At 61.9% G+C, this 20,931-nt stretch overlaps 3 protein-coding genes across 6 annotated transcripts in view; all 3 read left to right on the top strand.

Annotated features, from left to right (window-relative positions):
• The window catches only part of SPEG (striated muscle enriched protein kinase), a 56,509-nt gene extending 55,383 nt beyond the window's left edge, over positions 1-1,126 (top strand). The window contains 1 exon segment of the mRNA XM_058300063.2: positions 108-1,126. Coding sequence (XP_058156046.1) covers positions 108-300 — 193 coding nt within the window. The 3' untranslated portion in view covers positions 301-1,126.
• Positions 1,127-3,938: 2,812 nt separating this feature from the next.
• Positions 3,939-5,761, top strand: SPEGNB (SPEG neighbor). Its single transcript, XM_012520016.2, is given in 5 exon segments — positions 3,939-3,983; positions 3,985-4,067; positions 4,409-4,719; positions 5,279-5,426; positions 5,596-5,761. Coding segments are annotated over 5 exon segments (708 nt in total). The 3' UTR covers positions 5,717-5,761.
• Positions 5,762-6,398: 637 nt separating this feature from the next.
• GMPPA (GDP-mannose pyrophosphorylase A) lies at positions 6,399-13,370 on the top strand. Of its 4 annotated transcripts, none has more exons than XM_058300060.2 (13): positions 6,399-6,462; positions 7,261-7,321; positions 7,433-7,530; positions 8,410-8,513; positions 8,764-8,950; positions 9,288-9,347; positions 10,487-10,617; positions 11,617-11,751; positions 11,898-11,995; positions 12,132-12,178; positions 12,383-12,475; positions 12,641-12,809; positions 13,096-13,370. In XM_058300060.2, the coding sequence occupies exons 2-13, from the start codon at positions 7,282-7,284 to the stop codon at positions 13,194-13,196; spliced, it is 1,263 nt and encodes a 420-aa protein (XP_058156043.1). In that variant the 5' UTR covers positions 6,399-6,462; positions 7,261-7,281; the 3' UTR covers positions 13,197-13,370. The 4 variants fall into 4 exon arrangements, with proteins under 4 accessions (XP_058156043.1, XP_058156042.1, XP_058156041.1 ...); XM_058300059.2 differs by having other exon boundaries at positions 6,415-6,700; XM_058300058.2 differs by having other exon boundaries at positions 6,415-6,763.
• Positions 13,371-20,931: the final 7,561 nt, after the last annotated feature.

Here is a 20,931-nt window from a genome sequence, read left to right as displayed (position 1 = left end):
CTCGGGGTTACCTGGGGGTGACTCCAGGGTTGGGGTGCAGTCTGTGGGCAGGCCCCGTCCTGCTCTGGAGCCACCTTCCAGGCTCACGGGCCCGGTGGGCCTGGCAGGAGCCGGCCCTCCCTGCAGGACTGCCTGGCCCACCCGTGGCTGCAGGACGCTTACCTGATGAAGCTGCGCCGCCAGACGCTCACCTTCACCACCAACCGGCTCAAGGAGTTCCTGGGCGAGCAGCGGCGCCGCCGGGCCGAGGCCGCCACCCGCCACAAGGTGCTGCTCCGCTCCTACCCCGGCAGCCCCTAGCGGCACAGACCACAGCCTGGCCTTGGGCTTCGACTCGGGGTTCCCGCTGAGGGACATTCCAGGGCCCACGCTGAGCCGGGTGGGCCCGGGGGCTTTGGACACCACCAGCAGCAACATCCGGCCGGGCTATTACCTCACAGACCTGCGGGGACAGAGGCTCCGGGGCTCCGGCTTGAAGCCACCCCTGGCCAGAGCTGGAGACCCCTGAGCCAGGCTGGGCGGAAGTGGAAGCAGGAAGCGGGGCAAGAAGGGACTAGAGAAGTGACGAGGGATGGGGAGGGGGAGACGGGATGAAGGTCCTTGAGGGGGGGGTGCATCTGGGGGAGCACCATGGAGGGTGTGAGTGGCTGGAGAGGAGCAAGAGGAGCCCTAGGGGCCAGGGCTGTGGGCTGGGAGTGGGCATCGGTGCAGCAGGGGCAGGGCGTAGAGACAGTGCCAGGGAGGCAGAGCCAGGATGCCAGAGGGGGCTGTGAGGTAGGCGAGGGAGAGCAGGGGGTTGCAGGTGGGGTGAGCCAGCCGCCCACGGGCGGGAAGGAGAGGCCAGCAGGGCTAGAGGCTGGAGGTGGGCGGTCGCTCGGGCCTCTGCCCTCCTGTCCCAGTGGATGCGCCTCTGGGTCCGCGCTGGCCCGAGGAGGGCCCCACTGCCCCCTTCAAGGCCTTCGCCCTTCTTCCCACTCATATTTATTTATTTATTGACCGAGGACGTTTTTCCTTCCATCTAATCCCTATTGCCTGTGTTGTCCTGACCATCCCCCTGGCCATCCAGCTGCCTGTGCAGCTAGCTGTCTGTCTGTCACAAGGAAAATAAAAATGGCAAGCAGCAGGACCTCTGTGTGGTCTGTGGGGAGGGATGGCTTGGGGGTGGGGAGGCATTTCAGCCCTCTCTGGATTCCTCACCACACACCTTGGGACCCCATGCACCTTCCTCCGACCCTGCCGGTCCCTCCCCTCTCCCTTATTCCTGGAGGGTGGGGATGGGGGAGAGGAGTCTCCTCTTGCAGTTTCTGGAATCCTGGCAGGACCACTGAATCTGCCCCCCTAAGTCTCCAACCAGACTCTTCTCACATGTCCCCCATCACAATGTGGGGGATGCTGGGCTCCAGAATGAACCAGCTCAGCCCAGGGGACAGGCAGCTCTGGTCCTGCTCCCCAGAGCAGAGCGGAGCTCGTCACCATCCTTGGTGAGAGCAGGGGGTGTGAAGGGCTGCGGGAGGAAGGAGGACAGGCTGGCGACCTGCTTTCTGTGTTAGAACCTGATTGGAGCCTCCCCGAGCACCAGCTGCACAGGGCAGCTGTGAGTGTTCTGGATGGTGTGTCTGCTGTGCTGGGGCCACAGACCGACATTTTCCTGCGGCTGAGGGATCCATCAGCCTTTGTCCCCACGGCAAACTAGAGGGAGGGCGTGCTGGGTGCCAAGGCATCCTGAGCCTAGCTGCTCCCTGTAGTGTCGCAGAATGGTCGCTGGGTCCTAGAATTGAGCTGCTGTGTCCTGAGGAGGGGCAGGGGTGGGGATCAGGCACCCCTGTGCCCAGAGGGACTGCCCCCCCCAAATGCTGTGCTCAGTAAAGGGAGTGGAACAAAAACATTCAACCATGAGAGAGAGAGAGTTGGTGCTGTGCGTTGCTGCTTGAGTTTGAGCGCCTCTTGGCTCCAGCCCTAGCAATCCCTGGCCCAGCCCAGCCCAGCCTCCCTGGCTTCTCAGGACCCCAGGGAAGGAGTCAGCCCCATCATCATAAAATAACAGTGCGTTAAAGCCAGCTGGAGGGAAGCGGACTTGGCCCAATGGATAGGGCGTCTGTCTATCACATGGGAGGTCCGCGTTCAAACCCTGGGCCTCCTTTACCCGTGTGGAGCTGGCCCATGCGCAGTGCTGACGTGCACAAGGAGTGCCGTGCCACGCAGGGGTGTCCCCCGCGTAGGGGAGCCCCATGCAGAAGGAGTGCCCCCCGTAAGGAGAGCCGCCCAGCACGAAAGAAAGTTCAGCCTGCCCAGGAATGACACTGCACACACAGAGAGCTGACGCAGCAAGATGACGGAACAAAAAGGAACTTAGATTCCCGTGCCACTGACAACAACAGAAGTGGACAAAGAAGAACACGCAGCAAATGGACACAGAGAACAGATAACTGAGGGGGTGGGGGAAGGGGAGAATAATAAATAAAATAAATCTTAAAATAAAAAAAGCCAGTTGGAAGGGACCAGAGCAATGCCTTGCCCACCTGTCAGTTTCGCAATGAAGATGCACAATTTGCCTATGAGAATCTCCAATCCCCTACTCACTGGAAGTGTTCCCACATAAAGATGAGTTGCCTGAACTCATATCCTGATAAATGGTAAAATTCCTCTCCTGTCCCCTCTCTGATCTTGAGATCTCCTGTCCCCTCTCTGATCTCTGATCTTTCCATCTCCATTGGAAATGGCATGTGAACTGCTTGTTCCAAACCCAGAGGAGCAAAGGTAATTTATGTCAGCAGAGTTGTGTCAAAATTGCTCTGGTCAAAAGGTGACAGTGTTCCAGCCTGGGCAGTCAGTTACAATGAATGGGAACATTGCTCCCACCCGGTGCCCTGGCCTGGGCAGACTGGCCTCCAGACCAGCCCTGGAGGGTTAACACCCCCTTTACCCCAGGGGGTGTGATGCCCCGTGCACCAGTTGATGCTCCATGGGTGGACCTAGAGCTGCGAAGTCAGTTGGAGCAGGTGCTTATGTCGAAGGACAGTGCAGCCCAGCCAGGACCCTCCGTGTTCCAACCAGGGAGGTGAGGGGAGATGGGGGGTGGGGTATGCTGTATCCCCTCTTGGTTTAACTCAGTTGACCACCAGGGGGCACAGTCTGCAAATGACAACCCTGGCCTCCGGGGAGTTGGGTGGAGAGTAAGGACTTCTCTATTGGCCCTGACAGCCACGTGGCCTTCAGGTGATTGGCTGTATGGTCTGAGAAGTTCGCGGCTACCCTGGCTTCATTCAGAGACACCCCAACAAACACTCGTACCCCCTAACAGATGGTGTTTCACAAGTTGCCCAATTGTCATGGGATGAAGCTGAGTGTAAAGCTGCCCCAGCAGTAGGCTGGATCTCCTGTCAGCTAGGGGCCCTGTCTGGCCCTCCGAGAGCCAGATGGATGGATACCCCTGCCCTGGAAGGGGATGGGGCCATGTCCAGCTGTCCAGCTGCCCCAGCTCTGATGCATGGTGCACCCCAGAGCGCTCGGGTTTCCCTCCAGGGGTCTGCCGCAGGGCCTGAGCCAGCATCCCAGACATCCTCAGGCTAAATAAGGAGCCTGCTTGAGTCAGGGGGCGGGCGGGGGGATCCCAGGGTGCGGGGGCTTGGGGTGACCACGCCAAACAAGGCAAGGAGGGGAGCGATGTATAAAACCGGGGCCCGAGGTCGACCACCTGCCAGTGCCCCTACTGTGCCATCAGGAAGGGCTCCTTGCCGCCAGCCTCCCAGCTGGTGGACCCAAGTCCGGAAGTCGCGGTCTCCACCGTGAGTCCCCAGGCTCAGACCAGCCTCAGGCTCTCCCAGCCCCCCCCCCCCCACCCCACCCCCCTCCGCGTGTTCTGACCAGGCAAGGAACGGGCAGATGGTTGGAGTTCCACTCTCCACCCGGAGCTCCATGTTTGCTGTCCATCCCCACAGATGTCCAAAGCAGCTCCCGTCAAAAACCCGGGGGCTGCAGCCCCGCCCCCCGGGTTGCACCCCGGATATCAACCACCCCCAGGTCCAGAGCGCGGCCATTCGCATCCAGGCCTCTCCCCGGGGCCATAGGTGAAGGGGCGCTGTGGAGCCCACGGGAGGGAGGAAGGGAACTGGCGTTGCAGAAACCTCATTCCTGCTGCACTGACGGGAGGGGGGAGGGGAGGAAGCTGGGCACAGAGTTATGGACCCCTGGGGTGCTGTACTCGGGGAGGGGCAGTGGTAACAGGTGTGACAGAGTGGCCGAGGAGCGTGGGCCGTTTAATCAGGATAACATTTCAGGAGCAGCCCCAGCCCTGCGGGGATGTGGTGGGCCGAGACGGAGGCGCGGGGCCGGTGTCTGGGCGAACAGGGTTACGGGCAGGCTGCAGCCCAGTCCTGGGAGCTCTGCGCCCTGACCCGCTCGCTACTAGGTCCCGGAAGGAGCTGCGCGAGAAAGGGCCGCCGCGGGTGCTGGAAGCGCTGCAGGACGTGGTGCTGGTTGAGGGCAGCGCGGCCAAGCTGACTTGCCGCGTTTTGCTTTTCGCGGACCCGTTCATCCGCTGGAGCAAGGACGGCCAGGAGCTGCGCGGCGGGACCAAGTACCGCTACGTCTTCGAGGACCCAGATGTAGTAGTGGCAGTGGTGGCGCTCGACGGCGAGCCGGCCGACCTGGGCCAGTACAGCATCAACGTCACTAACCCGCTCGGCCAGTGCTCGGATTCGGCGCGCATCCTCGTGGAAGGTACGCGCGCCCCGGGCGCAGCGCTACCGCGCCGAGCTGCACCACCCCACGGGCGCCCGAGGGGCCAGGCAGTCGCGTGCCTTTACCGCTGGGCCTAGCGGGGTCCGCATAGGGTCATGGCCAGCCGGGCACAGCCGGCTGCGTACGTCCTTCCCTACCTCGGAATCTGGCCCCACCCAGGTTGATAAATCCGCTGTGGGCTTCCAACGCTGTGCCCCAAGGTCACACAGCGAGCCGGAGGCAGGCCATCTGACCCTGAGCTTCTGACTTTCAACCCAGAGCAATTTCTACTCCGCGGAGCTGTCTCCAAGGCCCCGCGAGATGTGCGAACCGCGATCCCGGGCAGAATCTCCTTAATCCTCTTTTCAATCTTGGGAAGGAGGAAGCGCAGGGATTATATCACGTCCCGTTTAACAGTTGAGGAGACGAAGCCTCAGAGAGGCTGGCGTCCCACTGCGAGTAGAAATGCGTCCGCGTTTAGGGGACGACTAGGAGCTGTGTAGGCTGAGCTTCACCTCCAGGTCCCTCACTGGGTCGTGGCCCCCTCCCCTTTCTCTACTCCCGGCGAAGATTCAAAAGGGACCGGACAACACGGAGGCGCGCAAAGGCGCGACAGGGACCCTGACCGCCGAGATCATGCGCGAGCCTGCGCCCAACGTGGGCTGGACCAAGGACGGGGAGGACGTCGAGGAGGACGACAGGCGAGGGCGGGGACCTGCGGCAAAGGCCCGGGGTTGAGCAGGGACCGGGCCCAGAAACCCGGCGGGAGTGGGACGCGGGCGGGGACCTGGGAGGCCGAGAACAGAGCTGGCTAAATTAGCCTCGCCCGCCGCGCGCGTGGGCTGACCCCGCGCCCCGCGCCCGCATCACGGTCAGCAGCACCACCACGACGCTGTCCATTCGCCGGGCCGCGCCCCAGGAGAGCGGCAAGTACGAAGTGTACGTGGAGAACAGCCTGGGCGTGGACCAGAGTTTTGCTCGCGTGAACGTGGCCTAAAGGGACCCTCGTACCCTCCGTCCTGGCTCCAAGCCTGGGGGTGGGTGGGACAGACAACCCTCCTCCGTTTTGCTTAATAAAGCTACTCTCTCCGACCCTCCCGGTCTGCTGGGTCAGGTTTTGTGCGCGCACTGGCGTCTCCCTTCCCTCTCCTCCGGCCCCACCCCGGCACCCACACTTATTGCAGAACCACACACCAAGGTCACGGAATGCCGCGGACGGAGGAATTGGGGACAGTGCCAGTACGGCACTTCGTTTTACAGACGGTAAACCCCAGACCTGCTTTCTCTCGCTGGGTTTCCCAGCCGGACTGGCGGTGGAATCTCTGACTCCGCCTTCTCTTCTTTTGCATCCCCCAAGCTCCACCCCCTCGCGGCTGTTTAAGCTCTGGACCCGCCCCTTTCACGCCTGGCCACACCCTCTCTCCTCTCCAGGCCCGCTTCTCCCGGTGACCTAGTTCTCTAGTTTGGCTGCGGTCCCAGGGACTGTTCCGGCTCCTAATCTCAGGTCCCAACCTCTGCTTCTCAGGCCCCGCCCCTCTCCCAGTCTAGACCTGTCCCCCTTGACCCCTAGGCCACGTCCTCCCGTTCTCCCATAAAGTGCCACCTCTCCCCAACCAGAGTTAAGAAGGGGCGGGGGAAGCCAAAGAACTACAATTCCCAGCAGGCCCTGCGAAGAAGTTCTCGCGATTTGCGAGAGGACACGTGCGCGGAAGGAGCCGGCAATAGCGAGCGGCAGAGCTAGTGGTAAAGGGAGCTAGTGGTAAAGGGAACTTGTGGAGTGGTGGCGAAAAGTGTAGAGGGCAGGGGACGGCCCCAGACTCGGACTCGGAGGTCCCCTTCCGACTCTCCGCACGTCCGCGCCAGCGTCGGTCCTACAACCTCTGATGATGCGGGGCTAGGGTTTATTGGCACGTCCGTTTTGGGGTTCAGAGGATCAGTGACCAACCCTCCTAATCCAGGGGTTCAGCAGCAGTCGTCAGTGGTAGGTTCAGTGTTTGGGATGCCAAGGGAATCTGACTTTTGATTCGGGCTTCATCACCAAGAGGTCAGTTTTAGGATTCATGGTTCAGCATATTTGTCCGAATTTGGAGTTCATCAGATGCAGATCAGTGTTACCTCAGTACTTGGGGCTCAGTCTTAGGACTGAAGCCAAATATCTGGGGCTCCTTTGGGGATTTAGAGTAAGTTTTTGGGGTTCACTATTGAGATTCATGGGCTGCAAAGATTTGGGCATCAGTGTGTTTGGGGGTTCAGTTTTTCTCGGGTTTGGGATTTGAGAAGGCCTATGCTGAGTTTGCGGACTTTGTTCTTGGCTAGAGGGAAGTCTGGTGGGGTTCAAATTGTGGAGTGTAAGTTTCAGAATTTGGGAGAAACCTCTGTGAGATTTGGAGGCCGACTGGAATCTGGGTTGAACTTTGGGTTTCCCATCCTGGGAGAGTGCTAAGTGTTGCAGTTTGGGGTTTGGGGATTTGCTAAGGGTGTGAATCGGCTTTCTAGGTTAGGGTGTGAGGTCTGAGCCTGGTTTCTCTGTTGGAATTTGAGGTTTAGGTAGCAATCACCATCATGCTCAAAGCTGTGATCCTGATTGGAGGCCCCCAAAAGGGTGAGGAACCAGGGGGATGACAAATGCTGGGCGGTGGGGGTGGGCTGGAGTGGTTGGTGGGGTGGGGGTAGAGGGAGACCAGAGGTTGAAACATTCTCTCCCCTTTCCCAGGGACTCGCTTCAGGCCTTTGTCTTTCGAGGTACCCAAACCACTGTTTCCCGTGGCGGGGGTCCCTATGATCCAGCACCACATTGAGGCCTGTGCCCAGGTAACCCTAGACCACCCCCCCATCTCCCACAAGGCATTAACCCCTTCCTCACCAGGCTTAACTCCCAGGGCCATGATTCATGGGTGACTGTGTGAGTCGTGCCTCTTTGGCTTTGTGCTGTGCAGGCAGCTGCCCTGCTGCTTTCTCCCCTAATCTTGTCTCACATCTGGCCTCTTTCTGCTCAGATTTCACTCCTGTCTTTAAAGCATGGAATGTGAGGTCTGGCGGGGATATTAAAGACCATCTGAAACCACAGTCTGGGGAACCTTAAAGACTGCAAAGCATAGAACTTGTACCCTTGTTCACCATGGGGCACATTTCTCTATTGCTTTTGGAATCAGTACAGACACGGCTTGAGGCTTGAATCAGGGCTCTGCCATCTACCAGCTGTGAGGCTTTGAGCAAATTCCTCACCCTTTCTGAGTTTTAGTTTCCGTATCTGTAAAATGGGGGCGATTAGACCTGCTTTGTGGGGCAGAAAAGCTTAGAGAAGTTTGCAAAGTGTCTAGCATGGTCCAGGTACTTGGTAAATGGTAGCCCTTACCTCATGCCGATCTCAAGCTCAGATTGACATATAATAAAAATGGGGAAAAAATGAATGGGTTTTCCTTTAAGGCAGCTTGGTAGGCCAAATCTTGGTGTGAGCCCCAGTTTGGATGGGAAAGAGGAGAGGGAATAATAAAAGATCAAAGGCCTGGGGGCTGACTTCCTCTAACTTCCTCGCTCTCCAGAGGAGAAGACAGGCCAGAAGGTAAAGTGAGTGCCAGGAGCCCTTAAAGCTGAGACTTATCCTATATTAAGGACTAATCCTAAATCAAGGACTTCCCTGACATTCCCAGCTGTCACTATTTTCCTCCCAATGTCTTTCCTTCCTCTCAGGTCCCTGGGATGCAGGAGATTCTTCTCATCGGCTTCTACCAACCCGATGAGCCCCTCACCCGGTTCCTGGAATCTGCCCAGCAGGAGTTTAACCTTCCGGTCAGGTGTTTGTACACACATACATCTAAGCGGGCGTGGGGATGCCCTGGCCTCCCTCTGCTCCGATTCACCCTCACATACTAGGAGGACTGGCAGTTGGCATCTCTGAATTCCTGAACACTCGAAGTTCCCCATGGGGCTTGGGCAGGAGTGCTCCTAGGAGCAGGGGGCAGGGTGGGGGGTGCCAGGTACCCACGCTCATGGTATCTGTTCCCTTTGATCTCACTGAGCTGGCTGTGGGGTCCCTGGGGACAGGTACCTGCAGGAATTTGCCCCCCTGGGTACAGGGGGTGGTCTCTACCATTTCCGGGACCAGATCCTGGCTGGGGGCCCTGAAGCCTTCTTCGTGCTCAATGCTGACGTCTGCTCCGACTTCCCATTGATGGCCATGTTGGAAGCGTACAGACGCCAGCCGCACCCTTTCTTACTGCTTGGTACCACGGTGAGGGGGCTGGGAGGGCTGAGGGGGTAGCGGGGTGATGCCGGGAGGCTCCCAGGGTACGCGGTATCGGGGCGGGAGGAGAGCTGGAGTGGCCGCGCGTTGGGAAGGGAGGTGTGCCAGGCACCCCAGCAGTAATGGCGGTGTCAGCGGAGACCTCGAGCCCTTTGGCTGCTCCGAAGTAGGGAGGGGGAGGGCAGCTGTCACTTCTCACCAACGCTGAAGGCCTGTCAGTGCAGAGCTGCGTGCCAGGTGCTAGAGGGGAGGGAAGGAGAGAAAACAGCCCTTGCTGCCCACCCTGAGCAGGCTGGTCACTGTCTCGGGCGCGTCTGTCTCTCAGGCTAACAGGACGCAATCCCTCAACTACGGCTGCATCGTTGAGAATCCACAGACGCATGAGGTGAGAGCAGAGCGGGGCCGAGGGGGTCCCTACTCTGTATCATCGTCCCCCCCACCCTTGGTCTCTGGAGAGTGCTGGAACGTTATGGGGTAGACCCCAAAAGCGGCCCTCAGTCATGTCAAACCCGTGGGCCACACCCTCAGTTGAACAGGTCCTCTGTTCCTTTAGGTAGGGATTCCTCGGAGAGTCTGGCGAGGGAGAAGGGGTTAACAGTGACTTTCTGTCCCTGTGGTGCTCTGATGGTGTGTGCACAGGCTGCAAGGGGAACACAAAAGGGGGGGCCACCCCAGCCTCGACTGGGTGGGGGCAGGAGGGCTTCCTGGAGGAGGCGAGGGTGGATTTGGGTAGATGAAGAAGGGCATAGGGAGGCACTGCAGGCAGAGGGAATAGTATGCTCAAAGGCACAGAGACAAAATTGTGGAGGTTATGGGGACATAATCGCAAGGTGGCAGTTCTCTGTCCCTGTTTGGGATGCTCCTTGCCCCCAAGCCTGATTTTCACACACCGCTTTTTATTTGTTTCTGAGTCGGCATGTATGCACAAATGCAAACATGCACGTGCTTACATGCATTTATACATAAATATATTTAGAGTTTTGTGCCAGGCATCGGCTGGGTATAAGAGAAGTAGAATCCCTACCTCTCGGGAACTCTGTTTAGAGGGAGAGACAGAGTCAGAAGCCAGCCATTGCAGTGACACGAGTGCTACAGGTCCTGGGTCCAGAGTCCGGGGTGCCCAGGCCTGAGTGGCTCACTCTGAGGCCAGCAAATGAGGATGCCTAGAGGGAGTGACCATGTCCACTGGGCTTTGGAAGATGAGTTTTACAGATGAAGAGATGGAAAGGGCACTCCAAGCACAGGGAGTAGCACGCAGTGGCATGGAGCTGAGATCTGGGAGCACCGGGAGGTGGGGAGGATTCGAGAAGGGAAGGGCATGTGGTTGAGACTTGAACTTGCCACTGAGGGGCAGTCAGCACAGGGCGGCAAGGCAGGCAGTGGCAGGCTGCTCTCTGCCTTTTAGGAAGACCACTCTGGCAGCAGGGAGGAGGGAGGGCAAGCCTGGAGCTCTGAGGCCCTGTTGGGGAATCATGACCTTGGCCCGTCCCCTCTCCTGCTGAACCCAGTTGGCTTTGTCCTCAGGTCCTGCACTACGTGGAGAAACCCAGCACGTTTGTTAGTGACATCATCAACTGTGGCATCTACCTCTTTTCCCCAGAAGCACTGAAGCCCCTTCGGGATGTTTTCCAGCGTAATCAGCAGGATGGGCAACCGTGAGGCGGGCCTCTTGGCCCTATACCCCAAGTCTCCCCGGTCACCACTCCCCCCACCCCCCCAAGTCTCTGCAGGCTTCATCTCAACCTGCTTACTTTCCTCTTCCCATTTCCACTTGTCATCTCCAGCCTGAGCCTCCCCAGTCCCTCCCCTTCTAACCTCATTCTGTCCCTCTTCCTTATCCATCCCAGTTGCTACTCTGTCACTGCCTGCCCATTCCCCTTCTGGTCCATTTCTCTCAAGCCCTGAGCATCCCAGAGACATGTTCCAGAACAGACGGCAGCCCATACACTTGGGTGCACACCGGCTCGGGTGCAGGCGTGCACACGTGTACTCTCAAGCCAAGGCTCCCCTTGGAGCATCGTGCCCCAGAGCCCTGTTTCCACGATCTCAGGGTCTCCCGTCTAGGTCTGGGACCTGTTCCCTTCCGTGGCTCCCCCACCTTTTCTCCCATCTCATGCCCCATTGGCTCACAGCCAGTGTCTCCCACCCATAGCTCTGATTCTCTCTCCATCTCCCCTGGCCTCTCTGTCTGTTTCTGCTGGGCTGGCACCTCTGCCATTTCTCTCTCCTTCTCTTTCTGTGACTGTCTCTGCCCTCACCAGCTGCCTTGCTCTGGGGTGAGTCTGTCTGTGTTTCATTCCATCCAGTGATGGGGAGGGTGACTGGGGGGGGCGGTTAGGAGAGAATGGGGAGGAGAATGTGAAAGTGGGAACCCAGGCCTGGTCCACCTCCCTCTGAACATGGGGCAGGGTTGGGAGGCAGGTAAGACCCGGTGTGCCCTGTGATGGCACCCCACCTGGGGATGGCGGGGCTGAGGGGGGCACGTGCGTGAGGCCTGGGGGGTTGGTTCCTGGGGTGTGACATCCCTTGAGACAGATCCTGACAGATCCTAGAGAGGGACTCAGGGAAGGGAAGGAATCTCCAGATCCTGTGCCTTAGTCGGACAGTGTTGGCCTCCCAGTGGGCCGGGCCTCAGCATCTTCCTTCTCCCCCAGGGAGGACTCCCCCGGCTTGTGGCCAGGGGCAGGTACCATCCGGCTGGAGCAGGACGTGTTCTCAGCCCTGGCCGGGCAGGGCCAGATCTACGTGCACCTCACTGATGGTTTCTGGAGCCAGATCAAGTCTGCAGGGTATGGAGTGTGGGGTGGGGTGGGAGTGGGGGGCACGGAGGGGAGATTCTGATGGGCGGGCTGGGCTGGCGGGGGTTAGGAGACTTTGGGGTGGTGGGCACAGGCTGCTGCTGGCCCTGAGCCCTCCCCCACTGTGTGGTCTCCAGCTCAGCACTCTATGCCTCCCGCCTCTACCTGAGCCAGTACCAGTTCACTCATCCAGAGCGACTGGCCAAGCACAACTCAGGGGGTCCGCGCATCCGAGGTAACCGCCCTGCCCCCAACTCTTAACCTTTGCCCCCTGAACTGCCCGGGACCCCAGAGTTGAAGTCTCAACCCCTGCTCCTCCTGCTCCAGAGTGTTTGGGGTATTTGTCCCCACTCTCTCTCCTCTGCTTCTAGGAAACGTTTACATCCACCCGACAGCCAAGGTGGCCACATCCGCTGTGGTGAGTGGTGGGAGGGTGAGGGTGGCTGTCAGGGTGGAAGGGGGTGGCGTGGATACCTCCCGAGCTTGGGGGCCGGTCTCTGCTTTGTCAGGACCTGTGGGTGACCTTGAGCAGTCCTCTCCCCCTTACCTGTCCTGTGGTGGGGATTTGCTTCAGGGATCCCCCCAGACCTCTGGGGCCCACGGTATGTGCTCCTCTCCACAGCTGGGCCCCAACGTCTCCATCGGGGAGGGGGTGACGGTGGGCGAGGGTGTGCGGCTCCGAGAGAGCATCGTCCTCCATGGCGCCACATTGCAGGTAGGCATCTGAGCACGTGCTGCTTGGGGGGTGGTGGTGCCCCAGAAGACCAAGCAGGGGCCTGGGGATCCCCCCCAGGGCAGAGAAGGGGACCCACCTGGGCCCTGCATCTGGCCCTTCTCACACTCACCCACCCCACTCACCCCACACGGCTTTCTTTGTCAGGAGCACACATGTGTGCTGCACAGCATCGTGGGCTGGGGGAGCAGCGTGGGGCGCTGGGCCCGCGTGGAGGGCACCCCCAACGACCCCAACCCCAATGACCCCCGAGCCCACATGGACAGCGAGAGCCTCTTCAAGGACGGAAAGCTGCTGCCCGCCATCACCATCCTGGGTACGGCCCCCCAGGGGGCCTGGGGCTGGGAGGTTGGGAGAAACTTCCACGGGGGCTGGCCAGGGCTCTGTGGGGAGCATTTGTTCCAGAAGGTATGCCTGCGAGGGGTATGGGTTTGATTAGCAAACATTCGCGGAATGCCTGCTCTGTGCCAGGCCCTGTGTGTCCTGGGGACCTGAGACCAGGGGCACAGGTGGGCGGGGAAGGACTCCCCCAGGTGGCAGTGGTCCCCAGCTCCCTTGCCCCCCTCCCCTGACTTCCTCTGGTCCCCCCTTTCCCGCTGCAGGCTGCCGTGTCCGAATCCCTGCCGAGGTTCTCATCCTGAACTCCATTGTTCTGCCACATAAGGAGCTGAGCCGAAGCTTTACCAACCAGATCATCCTCTGAGGGGGGCTGCCGGAAGGCCCCCCAACGCCTTTCCGTACCCGGGGAGTCTCCCGCCTACCTCAGCAGCCTCTGTCCAGAAGGGTGGGGAGGCCAGGCAGGGCCTTCAAAGGCAGGGAGCAATGTGGGGGCTGGGACTCCCTCCTAGCTCCCTAATAAACCCTGGTGAACCTTGGAGCCAGCGCTGACTCCGGCTGGTGCCTGGGCTGGGGGTGGGGGCGGAAGGGGGGCAGCTGAGTCAGGCCCCCCCACATTAGCATTTAAATTGGAGTCGTTGCTGCGGGCTCATGAATAATGAATCCGGAGCCCTGGTAAATCTCCCCCTCCCACTGCCTGAGCCTTTCCCGACTCTGGAGGAAGGCCCTCGAGGCTCCCCGGCCCGCCGGCCCCTGCTTTCGCCCCTGCCCTCGCGCTTCCGCTGGCCCTCCTCCCTGTTCCTCTCCACTGGGCCTGGCTCAGGCTCCCGGGTGCAGGCCCTCCAGGGAGGAGGGCAGGGCAGAGGACCTCGGTTGAGAAGCGGGGGTGCGAGCGGCGAGCCCGGGAGATGGGAACCCCAGGCCTGGAGGCTGGCTCACCCGCGCCCCTTGGCGGCCGCCGCGACCTGGCCTGTTTTCCGCATTGCCGGCCTCATCTGCTCGAGGCCTGGCTCTTGGTGGGCAGGGGGTGCTGCCCTGCACTGCCCTGCACGAGGCCCTGTGTCTCCCCCGCTCCCCTGGCAGGGAGGCCGCGCGAGAGCTCGGGCTGCTGTCTCCAGAAGCACAGTGGGAGGTGCGGTTCTGCGAGCGGCCTGCCCATCTCCCTCCACTCTGGCTCTGCCCTTGGAGAAGCCTCACCCCTCCGGTCCACACTTGGGAAGCCCCAAAGAAACCCAGCCGAGTGCCCATGACCCCCGAGTGCCCCTCTTGGTGCCCCCCCTTTCCCCAGCTGTGGGTGCAGAGCCTGGCTGCCAGATGAGCTGGTAATGATCGTAATCTGCTAATTGAGAGGAATCTAATTACCCGAAGAGAATGGGGGGGCAGGGTGTGGGTGGGAGAGAGGAGGGGGTCCTGGCAGCAGGCTGGGTGGGGGTGGTGGGGGGTGGTGAGGGGTGGGGTGGGGTGGGAAACGGCAGGCAGGCTGCCGGGCTGGGACAGGGCCCAGGATGTCAGCTTCGTAGCCGGATAGTGAGGAAGAAAGTGAAATGGGGCCTGGGCCACCCACCTTGGGCCCCGCAGGCTGCTGGGAGCCTGTGGAAGGGACCTGGGTTTGGGCAGTTCTCCCCTCCTACCTCCCCCAGCCCCTTTGCCCACTTTCCTCCCTCCAGCCGGGTCTCCCTTTCTGGGACTGGGCTGGGAGAGGGCGTTGCAGGCATCAACCCTGGGCCAGGGGCCATCTCCCTGAGGAAGGGGGGGGCCAGGGATGGGCCGTAGGACCTGGGTCTGGGTCCCTCCCCCTCCTCCCCCCAGTCCTGACCCTTCTGTTCCGAGTGGTTGGCAGAGGGCATGGCAGCTCCATCATAAATATGATAATTTAATTATTTTCTCAGCAAAACACCGTGAAATCCAATAAGTCTGTGTCAGGCCCTGGCCCCCGGGACCCCCTCCTAGACCCAGTGGGGGGTGGGGATTTGGTGGGGGGAGGCACTAGACGGGAAAAGGGTCAGTGTTTGGGTGGGGGAGGGGCTGGTGAAGCGAAGGACTTTCTAAGGTGCCCCCAACCCACCCCCAGGCTAATGGAGTCACTGTTGGAGGGGGAGGAGAGTGTCTCAGAAGAGCAGTGTCAAGTCCCCTTCTCTTCAGAGGTCAGCTGCCTCGGGGCGCCTAGGGTCCCATCTGTCCACAGGGGATAGATCAGGGTCTGGGAGGTGGGGAGAGCCCAGCCCCTGGAGGGCGGAGCCGCCCTCTCCCTCAGGACCCTGCACCCCACCTGCACTGGCCGGGAGAGGGTAGGAGCGTTCTGGCCCCGGGGAGGGGTGGTGGAGGGAGAATGAAGGAACTGGGGTGGGAGTGGGGGATGAGCGGGGGGAGGGATGCGGGGGAGGGGTGCGCTCCTGCCATTAGTGCTTTTTTCGGTTTCCATAAAAAGATTATTCTGTAAAATCAGCGAGGGGAAGAGAGCTAGGGGCTGGGGAGGGGGTGGGTCCCTGGCACCGAGCTGGATGGGGCGACGGGAGGAGTGCTAGGGACGGGGACAGAGTGTGGAGAGAGATTTGGACCTGCTTCTGGAGCCAAGAGGGAAGAGGCCTGAGCCAAGCGCGCAGCTGGGGGGAGGCTGGCCAGGACGGGCGGGGACGGAGCAGGGCCCCTTCTCCTTCCAACCCCTTGGGGGGGGGGCGGCAGGCAGACCCCTTCTCGCTCCCCTCCCCCTGGCGCTTAGCAGCCATTTCCGGGGGAGCAGATTGCAGCCCCCTCCCCCTCTCTGGGAAGCAGGCACAGCTGGGCCCCGCCACATCTGCCACATCAGCATGGAGCACAGCTGGGTGTGCCCAGAGCCGCCCTCCCCAGAACAAAAAGGGGGCAGGGCAGGCACCACGGAGAGCCCAGACCCCCGAGACAGACACACTGACACCTCTGCCAGCAGACTCACTCCTCGAGGCGCAGATACACCCACCGACACGCACGCGCCCTCGTGTGCAGACAGGAGAACTGACAAACACGCAATTACTTGGCCCCGCCTGCCACCCCCACGCGCCACCCCTCCTCCTCCTCCCCTTCCTTCCCCTCCGGGCCCCCCACCGCCACCAAGGCCACCTCTCAACCGCCCCCAGCTCCTTTCCGAGAGAGCAGGGGCCTCCCCCACCACGAACCCACTCTTCTGGGAGGCTTGGAGAGCAGGAGGGGGTGGTGGTGGTAAGAAGTTCCCAGATTCGAGGTGAGAGCCGGGGGGAGCCACCTGTTCCCCCAGCAAAGAACCCCCCTGGAACCCCCATCCTAGCCACAGCCTGGGCAGGCCCGCTGGGCACCCAGGACTGCTCTCTTTGCCTCTCCTGTGTCCCACTGGCCACCTCAAGGAGGCGCTGTGCGCCCTCCGTCTCTACCGTCAGAGCTGCGGTTCCAGGGCTAGCCCAGGCCACACCGCCCGTCGCTTCCCCACCCAGCGCCCAGGTCCCCACCTTCAGCCACGCGTGCCTCCGCTCAGCCCTGCTCCCCCTGACACGCGCGGGGCATGGGGCCCCCGGCAATGGCAGAAAAGACCCTCTCCCCCTGAAATGCTCGGCGCCCCTCCCCCAGCAGGGCCTCCCCAGAACAGAGTCGAGGAGCCCCTCCCTCTCCCAGTCGACGACCACCTCGCGCCCCCGGAGCAGCGCTCGTTTTCCCCAGCCGTCTCCGTGGTCCCCGCGTCTTGCCCTCGGCCCTCCTCCCTGCCCCTTCCCACCCCGGGTCCCACGCCGCACCCCCTCCCCTGCCCCTCGGAGCTTTAATCCCTCCCGCTGCTGTGCCGCCTTATCTGCTCCCAGCAGCTTTCGCTGCTGCAAAGCCCTCTCCCCCTCCTTCTCTGGATCCTCTCCCCCCACCGCCTTTCCCGGGCTCTCTCCGCTCTTTGACCGCCGCCCACCCCCCAGCCTGTCTCTGCCATCAGGCCTGCATCTTGGCTCCTGGCTGGCTCCACACCTGCACCCCAGCGCCCTTTGCCCTCTCTCCAGCCTCAGGTCCAAGGCTGTGAGCTGCCCGCCCCTCCCGTGCTGGCGTCTTCCAGCCCCAGCCCTCCGCCTTCCGCAGCCTTGGAATCTGGGCTCTCCAGACCCCACCGACTTGGTCAGTTTCTGTCCAGCGGGGATTTTTTCGTCTTTCTTTTTCCTTCTCTGCCCTCCCTTTTCTGGCCCCCTCCCCAGTGCCTCCAGATGCCCCCTGGTCTTGGGGCCTGGTTCCCTTCAGTGCCGGTGACCCACTCGGCCTGAGAGACCCGAGGCAGGGGTTGGGGTCTTGGTACAAGCCCCAGGAGAGGAGGCTGGGCTGGGCTGGCCTGGGGAGGTGGGGGGCGAAGGGTGCAGAGAGCTGGCGGGCAGTGGGGGCAGGGCCTGGTGGTGGGACGCTAACCCTCCTCAATCGCCTCCGATCACGTCCGGGCCGCCCCACCCCCCCTTGCTGGGACTCTCATTAACCGCTTCTCCTGCCTCGTCCGCGGCATAAATAACCCAGATAAATCAGCCGCCGTCCGCCCCCCGCCCCTCGGCCCCCGCACAGCCCGTTTGTCACCGCCGCTCGCTCACCAGCCAGGCCCGGCCCAGCCCCGGCCCCGGCCCCCCCATCTTTGTCCCTTCCCGCCCACATCTGTCCCACACTGGCTCATCCCCTTGTCCGCACCAGGGGCTGGCCTGACACAGGTGTCTGGACTGGGGAGGGTGGCACGGGGGTGTCCCCTGGGATCAGGGGGTGCTGTCCGTGAGTTTGGGGGTCACACTGTCTATGAATGGGCTGTGGCAGGGAGTCTGGGGCCTCAAATGGTGAGAAGGGCTAAACGCAGCTCAGCTTGGGGGACCTCTGTGATGGGAGAAGAGGCAAGGGAGGGCCCCAGAGAGCCAGGGTGCAGGGAGGGTCTTGGAGGCACCCGTGGAAACCCCAAGCTGGGTCCTAAGGAGTCTCTGCGTCTCCCTTTGGAGCATTTTGCCCAGTTGAAACCTCTGCATGTTTTCCCAGGTGGCCCAAGCCACAGCCACACTGCCCTCGTGTCACCCTCTTCGCCCCCTTCACCGTTTGCCCCCCATCCCCATGCCTTACTTTGCTGGGCTCTGCAGATGCCACTCTAATCCCTGCCTCTCAGTCCATCTACCCTTGTCTTTCTTGTTGTCAGGAAGCCTGGTTCATCCCCCGGGGGGTGGAGGTGGGTGGAAAATTGGCCTGTGAACAAATCTGGGGAATGGGGACAATTGGAGAGCAGAGGAACCCTGGCTGGAACTTCACATCCCGACCCTGCAGGAGGGGAACACTGCCCCCTGCCCTCCAACCATTCCTCCCACCCCCGCAGGCATTCTCAGCCCCGGGGTCCCTAATAGATCCTATGCCCTCCCCCGCCTTTGCTCACACCCATCTCTGCTTCCGGCCGGCCACCCTTGGCCTGATGCTTCTCTGCAAGGGGCAGCTGGTCTCCTGGGAGTGGATGGGGGAAGCGGGGAGGGGACGGGGGAGCTTGGGCGCAGGGCTGGGGGTGGGGAAGAAGCTGGGCCGGGCCCCAGGGACCAGCTGGGCAATGAGCCGGGGAAGCAGCCGGGAGGCTAAATGAGGGAGATTATCACCCAACTGCAGCCGGGCAGAGAGGGAGGCAGGCAGGGAAGCGGGGAGAGGGAGGGGAGTGGGGAGACGGGGCCAGAAGCAAAGGGGGTGGGGAGGCACCGGCAGGGGCCGGAAGAGAATGAAGAGAGGTGGGGGGTGGGGGGAGGCCAAACTAGGCGGCAGGAAGGACAGGGGCCTCCCACTGAGCTTAACCAGATTCCTGGGAGATAGGGTGATGGGGACTTGGGGACAATTGGAGACAGCTGGCTGTGGGGCATTGGCGGGTGTGCCTGCAGCTAACTGCTGCTCCACTTCCCCACTTCCCAGAGGCCTGGAGCTCCCCTCACGGCCCTCCCCTCCCGGCTCCCTTCACACAGGGTTACAGCCCAACTTCACTCCTTCCAGGAGTCGGAGGTTTCCCGCCTTCCTCTCAGGAGGAAAGAGGGTGGATTTGGGCGCACAATGGAGACCAGTACATGGGGGAGGGGGTAGGACCCTGAGATCTCGGTGGCTGGCAGGGAAATTCAGGGGCATCGGGGGCCTGTGCCGACTCCAGGGCAGCAGTGAGCGCTGGGGAGAGCTTGGGGGCAGCTCCCTGCTTTCTTGGCAGAGCCCCAGACTGAAGTAACCTTAAAAATGCAATTAAATCACCTTTTTAAAAAAAAAAACCCTAGTAACGAAAAATCAATACTGGGAGAAAGGGGAAGAGAGAGAGAAGGGGAGGCTGGAGGGGATGGGGAGGATGGAGACAGATGGGGGGTGTGGAGCACTGGAGGGGTCTGGGAGTCATCCGGAGATGGGAGAGCATGGGCGGGGGCTGCCTGAGCCGGGGGCGGAGAGAGGGAGGCTGTGTGTGGTCACTTGGACACTCAGTGCTAACTCAGCAGCTGCGTCCGTCCGGTGTCAGCCCCACCTTCACCTCCGGGATGCCGTGCCCCAGGCAGAGGCCCCCTCTGGGGTCCTATCTTCCCAGCTTGGGGAGCTGGCTGACCAAGTCTCGTCCGGAGGTTTGTGGGGAAGCCCAGCTATGGGGCCCTTGGGGAAACCACTCTCTGCTTCGAGAGGCTCGAGACAACCCAGGCAGGGCGCCAAGCCTGGCCCACGCTGGGGGTGTGGGTGTGTGCTGTGCCAGGGTGACCCCAGATGGGTCGCCTTGTGCCCACCCTCCCCCCCCCCCGGGAGCCGTTCCCCGGGCCCCTCCCCTGGGACCGGGCAGGGGCTGTGGCCGCGGGGCCAGGCCCGACGCAGGGGAGGGGTGGCCGCCGGACAGCGGCGCCTGGACCTCGGGCTCTAAGCCCCAGCAGCTGCCGTTTCCCTCAGATCGATTCCCTTCTCACTTTTTTTTCAGCTGCTGGTTCCGCGGCTTGGATCGATGGAGCCGCCTCCCCCGCCCGCCCCTCCGAGCTTCCTCTCCCTGCTGCTCATTAGCGCCCCGATTAATCAGCCCCCCTTTTCCTCGGGGGGACAACTGCTTCCTCTCCCGTGAGGGTTCACGCTCTCACGGGAACTCCCCCCCCCCCCCCAGAGCAGAAGCTGCTCGCCCTTGCCACCCCCCACCCTGGGGCGTCCATGCAGCCCCTCCTGGCCAGCCCACAGGGGTCCCTATGCCTGTCCTCTCCCCTCCGCAAAAAGACAGCAGCCACCCCAGCGCCCCCATGCCCCTCTCTGCAGGGCTGTCCCCTAACCCCCAGCATGTGTTTCTATAGGATAGCACCCCCGCCCGTGAAATCCCCCTTCCTCTTCCTGCCCCTGCCTGGACCCCCACTGGGACTCTTCCTCTCTTCCATTCCACACCCTCTCTCACCCGCCCCCACATGTGTAGGGACCCCCATATCGTACCTCCTCTCCACTCCCTGGCCTGTTCACCCAATATCCTCCTCAGCCTGGCTGTGGCAAGGGATTGGGGGAATATTTGGGAGGCACCGTGGCCACAGACGGGCCGGGATGCACCTGTTCCTGACGCTGGAGTGACTGAGATTGGGGTTGGGGGCCCAGTCGGGGAGAGGGTGGCCAGCCTCCCAGAGGGGCCAGCGGCCTGGTGGGGCCGAAGGCGGGAGCAGAGCCCTGGAGAAGCCGAGAATCTCGGTGGGGTCAGCATTGTCCCCTGGTCAGTCTCCCTGCCCTGCTCTCCCCTCCCCTTCCTCATTCAAACAAGTGGCTCTCCCAAGGAGTTTCCGCTGTGAGTGGGACGGTGGGGTCAGGTGGTGGCTGGGTGCTGGGGTCGGGAGGCGGAGCGGCCACGAGGTGGGGAAGGACCCGGCCGACCTTTCCTGGGGGGTGGTCCAGAAAAGTGCCAAGAGTGTGCCGAGGCCTGGGGGGCAGACCCTTTCCTGGGTGGCCTGGAGGTGGGGCCACCTGGATGCCCCAGGAGCGGTTACCGTGGAATAAGAGTTTGGGGGGCAGCCCAAGGAAGTCTCAGGCAGGGACCAGGGAGCCCTGTCCGGGCTGGGGGCCACCCCTTCCCTGGGCCCGGCTCCTGCCGCCCGTGCCGCCGGTGAAACGCTGTTGACATGTCCTGAATTATTAAGCGCGGGGTGGGCTCCGGAGCA

Source organism: Dasypus novemcinctus, chromosome 7 (genome assembly GCF_030445035.2).
Source record: "Dasypus novemcinctus isolate mDasNov1 chromosome 7, mDasNov1.1.hap2, whole genome shotgun sequence".
Classification (NCBI taxonomy): Eukaryota; Metazoa; Chordata; class Mammalia; order Cingulata; family Dasypodidae; genus Dasypus; species Dasypus novemcinctus.
This window is presented reverse-complemented; position numbering and strand designations above follow the sequence as displayed.

Excerpts from the sequence above, each read along its gene's own strand:
- GMPPA (XM_058300060.2), top strand. The coding sequence starts at position 7,282 with ATGCTCAAAGCTGTGATCCTGATTGGAGGCCCCCAAAAGG. Across the intron at positions 7,531-8,409 it reads ACATTGAGGCCTGTGCCCAG|GTCCCTGGGATGCAGGAGAT; the intron begins GTAACCCTAGAC and ends CCTTCCTCTCAG. Across the intron at positions 9,348-10,486 it reads AGAATCCACAGACGCATGAG|GTCCTGCACTACGTGGAGAA; the intron begins GTGAGAGCAGAG and ends CTTTGTCCTCAG.